Source organism: Parasteatoda tepidariorum, chromosome 9 (genome assembly GCF_043381705.1).
Source record: "Parasteatoda tepidariorum isolate YZ-2023 chromosome 9, CAS_Ptep_4.0, whole genome shotgun sequence".
NCBI classification, from domain to species: domain Eukaryota; kingdom Metazoa; phylum Arthropoda; class Arachnida; order Araneae; family Theridiidae; genus Parasteatoda; species Parasteatoda tepidariorum.
In genome coordinates this window covers 20,194,646-20,202,039 of record NC_092212.1, presented here as the reverse complement: position 1 = coordinate 20,202,039, position 7,394 = coordinate 20,194,646, and the positions used below count along the sequence as shown (strand labels likewise).

The 7,394-nt window shown below is 25.1% G+C and overlaps 1 protein-coding gene across 4 annotated transcripts in view; it reads left to right on the top strand.

Annotated features, from left to right (window-relative positions):
- The first annotated feature begins 407 nt into the window (after window positions 1-407).
- The window catches only part of LOC107437726 (fasciclin-1), a 480,484-nt gene continuing 473,497 nt past the window's right edge, over window positions 408-7,394 (top strand). For 3 of the 4 annotated variants that reach the window (XM_043039552.2, XM_071184976.1, XM_043039553.2), the window contains exon 1: window positions 409-861. In XM_043039552.2, coding sequence (XP_042895486.1) covers window positions 748-861 — 114 coding nt within the window. In that variant the 5' untranslated portion in view covers window positions 409-747. Of the gene's footprint in view, window positions 862-7,394 lie in introns of all 4 variants that reach the window. The other variant, XM_043039551.2, reaches the window with a different exon arrangement.

Sequence of the window (7,394 nt, the reverse complement as noted above, 5' to 3'; positions counted from 1 at the left end):
AAAGGAATGCTAGAAAAAAATCTGCTTCCATGTCTCCCAACCATAAATATTTTATTTCATGAAGAAAAATAAATGAAAGAACACATCTTCACCTTTACTCATTTAGTGTCAAACTCTCCATTTATCAGTTGAGTTAAAAATTAATTATTGCGGAAGAAAAGCTTATTTTTGCATTTTGTTTACTTATTTTCAGAGCCACGGAAGAAATATTTCATTATGTATGAAGTAATTATTATGAAGAATGAAAAAGAATCCCTTGGCAATATTTGAGAAATTGCTTAACTTTTCTTCTCCGACGATCACTATCTTTCTAAAGTAGGTGTAAACAAATGAGAAAATCCTCTTTTTGTTGGCGGAGAATCGCCAAACACATACTCAATGGCAACCCTGGAGGGGTATAGGAATTCCCAATACAGAAGAACCACTCGCGGAGCTAGGAGTCGTGCGAAGAATAGTGTTCCGCCAGATCCAAATCCTTTTAAGGTTATTTCTTTACCTGTTCGGAGACTTTTCTGCAATACTTAAAGAAAAGAAGGAAAAGCAATCTACTAGTTTACTTTAAAGAGTAAAGGAGTATCACTGGATTAAAGTTGTTTTCTCTAGTTGTGAAAACTTTTCACGGGATATTTCTCAAAAATGTTGTGAAAGTTTTTTAGTGAAGAAAAGTTTTTGGAGTAAAAAGTTTTACCTACATGGTTATACGGAGAGTTTCGGTTTAAACTTTCTAACTTCGCGCACACATTAATCATGGAATTTGTGCGTTTATGTTTGGTCTTGAGCTTAATTGTGACTGCTGCTCTGCAAGTTTCTTGTTCAGATACTGTTTATGAAGCTCTAGGAAGACAGCCTGATTTAAGCAAGGTATTCTAAAAACATTTTTAAAAAGTGTTCTTCTGAAATTTTGTAAAATTTTTTAATGAATATAATAATGTAACAACAATGTTACAAATCTTAAATTTTCTATATAACGAAATACGAATTTTTCTTTAATGAGAAATTTTAAATAATGTGATTTGATTTAAAACATTATTAAATTATCTCAAACATTCAAAGTAAGTTTTATGTTTAAATATTTTAAAATTCAAAAAAAAATATATCAACAAGAAAGTTTCAATTTATATATTTGAAATCACGAAATAACTGCCATTTAATCGATTACACAATGCTCAGAATACCTTAAAAATAATTTATAAATAAAATTAAAATAGACTCATTATGCAAATAAGAACTAAGTTTACAACAAAAACTAACTTGTTTCATTAATAGACTCCAAAATGTTTTGTGATATAATTTGGGAACTACATATTTTTGTTTGCGATATTCTTGTGTTATTTTAAGCGTTTTAGAAATGAGTATGGAAAATTTTGAAATTCGTTCTTAAATGCAACGTTTTAGAGAAACATATTTCTCGATAATTGAATTATTTTTAAGAATTCAAAACGAAGTTGCATAATAAGCAAAACAAAGTGTTATGTCTATTATGGACTGATATATGTTGGATGCGTAGTGATGAATGTCAAATTTATTTTTGGAAAAAAATATAAGAGTGGGAAAGTAGAGGTGTACAACATTTTTTAGTGAATTAACTGAAAGTAAATGAAAATTTTTCAATACACTTTTATATTATTTACATTATTTACACAGAGTTTTGGAATAATGCTTTTTTTTCTTAAATAATGCTCAGAAGTTAAAAAAGAAAGTTGACGTTTTAATAATAAAAGTTTATTCATAAGTTATTCTTTGTGCGAAACTCAAGAAATGTAATGTGATGCCTACACGGAGAAAAAGAATTCTGGTAAAATTACCGTATTGTATGGTAATGACATTTTTCGTAAATAAAATCATAATTGTAACAAAAAAAGGTACTTAAACAATTCAATCGGTACTTCCTCTGTTCATATCGTTACGATTAACCGTTTATTCTGGTTTTCTAATTTATTGTTCCTACTAACACTCATTTAACAAAAAATACAAAACTGAAAAAATAATATTTATCGATTTTAAATTTTATAATATGTTCTAAGCTATTATGATAAAATAATTATATATATTTTTTTTGTTAATTTTACCAAAATCATTATCAAAATGCCTCGGTAAAAATCACCGAGCTTTTTGATAGCCCCATAGAGTTAGAAGCACTGTAAAATTTACTACAGTTCAGGGTTTCCGCTACGGTAGCTTTTTTCGCAAAATGCGAAAAGACCCCACAAAAATGCTAAAATTCAACAAAGCATTTTCGCATTTTTGCTAAAGGATTTTACTAAATTCCATTAAAAAAAAAAAGCTTCCGCGAAAAACCATGACGCTAACATCCATGAAAAAAACTTGATCAAACAAGAAGGATTGATCAGACAAGATTTTATATACCAATGATGTGTCTGAACAGTACCCATTAATAACTTCTGTTATAGAGTATTGTGCAACAATACCAATGCACACTGTTGACTGTGAAAGGGGCTTTAGCTGCCTTAATTTGATTAAAACTAATATTCGAAACAGGTTGTTAATCAACCATGTAAACAATTTGTTAATGATTAATATTGAGGGCCCTGAAAGTGCATTTAACTTTCAAGAAGCATTTGTAAAATGGGCAAACATGAAAGAAAGGAAGATTAATTATAAACCAAAATGTTTTGATAAATAATAAATGTGTTTTTTTTTGTTGTTATAGGTATTCTTTTTGATATTCTTGTACATTAAGCTATTCTTTGACAGATAACTTACAGTACTTGTTTGATATAAAGTAATTTTATAAGCCTAATGGCATTTTGCTAAAACTTTTTTTCAGATTTTAGCTTTTTTGCTAATGAATTTCTAGACTCAGCTTAAACCCTGCTACAGTTTGGTAGTTTTGACAATAATTTTTTCTCAGTGTAGGTAATTGAACATATTCACATTTAGATTTTCATATTTTAAGAACGTCTGGAAATTTAAAGTACATGAAATCGAATTCAGCCTAATTACCTTTAAAAAATAAATAAATGGCCTCTTTTCCCGTGATTCACCTTATGTAAACTTTTTCGCATCCTGGGAAGACTAAAGATCTAGTACTAAAGTTTCTGAAAAGGAATTTTCAAAGCAAACACTGCATTACAAATAATTTTTAGTAATTTTTCAATTTCAAAAATTTAACATATATCTCTGTTATATAAGAATAAGAGGAAGAAATATTATAACAGTAAATTTTCCTATATTATATTAAAAATATCCTCTCAATTTTTTCACCCCACTACGATGATAAACTTACTCTTTAATATCAATATAAAAATGATTTTCTTTTATTTCTTCAGTTTTTAATTAAAAAAAGTAATAATCCATAGTAAAAAAAACTAAGTCGATAAAATTATAGCCAGTGTAAATGAGAGCAATTTTAATTACAGGAGTTGAACAGGAGTTATTTTTACAACCGAATAAAATACTTTTAAAGTAAAATTCTACAGATAGGACATTCACAGATAGCGGAATCGGTGTGTCTTCTTTTGATTCATATTAATTTTATCAAATTAATTTTCTTTCAAAACTAATTGCAATAAAAAATAACTTAGTGGCTAACTTGCACGATTCTGAAATATTTGTTGCATATTTCATAACCAATTTCGTTATTAAATTGTAAATAGCTACAAATGTTCACCCAATCATATTAAATATTTCAGAAGTTGCTGTTTCTTTCCATTTAAGACTGAAATTATATCGATTTCTAATTTTAATTCATTGAATGCTTAGTTGAAGTATGGAACACATTTTTTAAAATGTCTAAAAAGACAGTCATTGATTTTTTTTTCAATATTTAATATCGTGCCATGCAAAATATATATAAAAATGTTACTAACTCATTTTCTTTTTAAAAAAATAAACTATAAAATCTTTAAATTTCTTACTTTTGATAAAATTGAAAACATTATGATTCAATATTTTTTCATTAATTTTGTATAAAATGTCGATTATTTATCTTATTTGCGGCATTTCTTTCATTTCAGTTTTAAATAAATTTTTAAAAAAATTCGGAGACTCTAGATCATATTTTTATTTATTTTTGTTTTCCTTTTAAAAAATTATAATGCAAAGCCAAAAAATATTTTTTTTTAAATTTCATATCTTTAAATTATAATAAAAGGAAAGCTAAATTTCCTGTAGTTATCTTTAAAAGATTTTTTTAGAAAATTTTTTTAGAAATATTTAATTATTAGAAACTGGAAATAAAATTATAAAATTATGACGAAGAAAAGAGTTTTTAAATCAGCATCACTTTAAGTAAAATACGGGTAAGAAATAGTACATAGCCTTATATGACATTCTGTTTGAAATACATATATGCATTTGCATTTTAATTATAGTGTTTTATTTTTTTTTTGTATTTTTTAGCAAAATATCTCTTAACTCAATTTTGCAGGATAAATCATTTTTAAAATTTAGCTAATTTAATTAGTGCATAATTCATTTTTATTTCATACTTGTTAGACACCCTTATAGATTAATAATAAATTTTAAATATGTTGTTATATATAAATGTTGTTATAATATTATATATGTTGTTATAATATTGAAGAAAATCATAATGAAACTTCTTTTTTCTGCATTGTAATTCTTCTTTAGAAAAAGCAAATGGTATGTCAATATAAAAACTTTATTTTACTGTCATCAAAGAAAATATATTTGGTATCTTCGTCAAATCAAATGACATTTTTAATATATAAAATATCTCTATGTTATCCAGATACTTAATTATTTCCAAAGTTTAAAATATCTCTCAGGAATTAGTTCTAAGCCTTGAAGATAAAGGATTAATCAGTGAGGGCATTTCAATTATTTTGTTAAATTCTACAACTTAATAACCTTTTTTAAAAATAGTTTCGTTTATTTTCTTTATTGTGAGAAAAGCAAAATAGTGAAAATAACTATGTTTCAGTCAAGAAGTTCAGTAAAGCTAGAGAAAATTTATGTACCAATTTAAATACACTTTCTCGCATTTAAATTCTCTCATAAAATATTTCAATTAATATACGATTTACATTTTATGTGCTTTTTTTAAATTTTGAATTTTCATTAGAATTAGTCATTCCAAATTTTGTTTTATGACACATAGCAATTTATTTTCATTAGTCACTTTAAATGCATGTGTATATATTTCTGTGTAGTTCTATATGGTATGTACAAATAATAATAGATAATAATATAAGAATTACATGTATATATTGCCTGTATTTCTATTGCCTACATGCATCTATTACCTGTAATTTTTATTCTTTATCAAAAAATTAAAAAGGTGGTGACAAATTAATTAATATAAAATAAAAGAAGATCGCAAATTAATAGTTTAACGAAGAAAAAAAAACAAGCATGCAATTGAAATCTGTTAAACCTAAGACGAGCACGGGGGTATGAAAAGCATAAAAACCAGAATGGAGAAAAGTTCTTTTTTACAGGTTGATTGATGTTGTAATGAATCGCATTTCAGCTTCATATTGTATACCCTGCACCCAAAAAAATTTTGATGTTTTTAGCTAATGTTAAATTAAAATAGTTTTTTTCTGCTTTTCCCTTCCACAGAACTTTTTTTATCTTGCTGATTCAAAGCATTATTACACTGTATTGTACTGCACTTTTCATAAAATTCCTTTCTTTTTAATTGGAAGTATACTAAAATCATATTAAACTATACTACAAAGCTGACTAAATGATACAAAATAAGATAATTGAAATATGTTTAAAAAATGCTTAAAAGTGTTTTAAAAAATGTAATTAAAAATAGATAAATGAATAAAATTTTTTTAAAGGAAATCTTAATAGTTTCAACCAGTATTAAAAATATTTTACATTGTGTTTTGCTGAAGTAAATTGTTAATTACTGATAAATTAATTGATTAAACATGATAAATTCTTTGATAAAACATGGCAGTACTATACTCTGTATATAATTATCACCGATGCTCTGAAATTAAATTTTCTCGCAAAAAATAATAAAAATGGAATTGATAAAAAATACTTACCTCATAGAAAGATGTTTATTTAATTACAACATCCTGTATTAAAAAACTAATCTATGTTTTTTTTTTTAAAATGTGCAAGTTTTCAAATGTATATTAAGTCATTAAATTGACAAAATAAGTACCCAAGTATATTTAGAAATTCTTACTTAAAGGAATTACTTTTTTAATTAAGCTTATTTACATTTATCTTTAAAAAATTGATGTCATTCTGATATTCTTAGTTGGAATTAAATTTTAAAAATAATCTGAAAAATAAAGAAAGCATGTGGTTAAAAATGATTAAAAAAAATGATATTACTTTAACTTAAAGTCATATTTCGTAAAAAAAATGCAATTTGTTGAACTAGAATATTACACATTAAACATAAAGTAACATTTCATTCAGATATATATTACATTAATGAATTAGCATAAATTTTTTTTACAAACATTAATAATTTAATTACGCTTTAATTTAATTTCTTAATAATAGGAAATTTCCTAATTATACGAAAAACAATTCTCCGAGTTAAATTTCAAAAATTGTTTTTTTTATTATGAAATTTGTCATTCTTCATTTATTTTGTTATCTATTCATAAAAACATTTAAAAATTCATTGTCGCGTTTTTTTTCTGAATTTTAAAGATTCGCATAAATTAGTTTACGGCATTTTATATAATATCTGAATCATTTATTTGTTATAAAAAATAAGTACTTTAAAATATGTGTTTTTTTAATTATGCATAAACTGCCATAAGGTTAAATCATTCGTCATTTTTTCTACCAGACACTGATTCAGTTTAGTAAAGAAAGATTCTACTCAACGATTTTTAGTGCTTATTTTTTTACATATATCAAAATCGTAAATCGTTTTTAAATGGTACTAATTGATTTTCGTTTTGTTTTGGTTGCTAGCTTTATTGAACTGTTTTGTTTCATCACAATCTTGAATAAATATTTCATGAATGAACAGTTTACGAATAAATAATATTGTTTTGTTGCTGTTGGAATAATAAATATTTAAAAGCTCCATGTCCCATGAATATTCAATTTCAACCTATCAAAGCACCAGTTGTAAATATTTGGATTCTGTTAACGGGTAATTTTCGCCGTACTGAATTGGAATGTTAAATTAATCAACAAATATTGCAAACACTGACAATGGTAAAAGAACAAATAAAGAAGAATTTCGAAACTAATATAAAATTAAATAATTTACAAATCATTTATTTCTTTTTTTAAATTTCTTGAAACCTTTATAAGAATATTTCTAACATCGAAAAGAAAAAAAATTGCCTTGTAAATAACGAAAAATGAAATTGGTTGGTAAAAGTTCTGAAATCTAACAAGGGAAACTAGGGAAGTGTGACTCGCCAATTTTGAAATAAACTAGTGGGATGTATGCAGGTGACGAACCTCCTAATGTT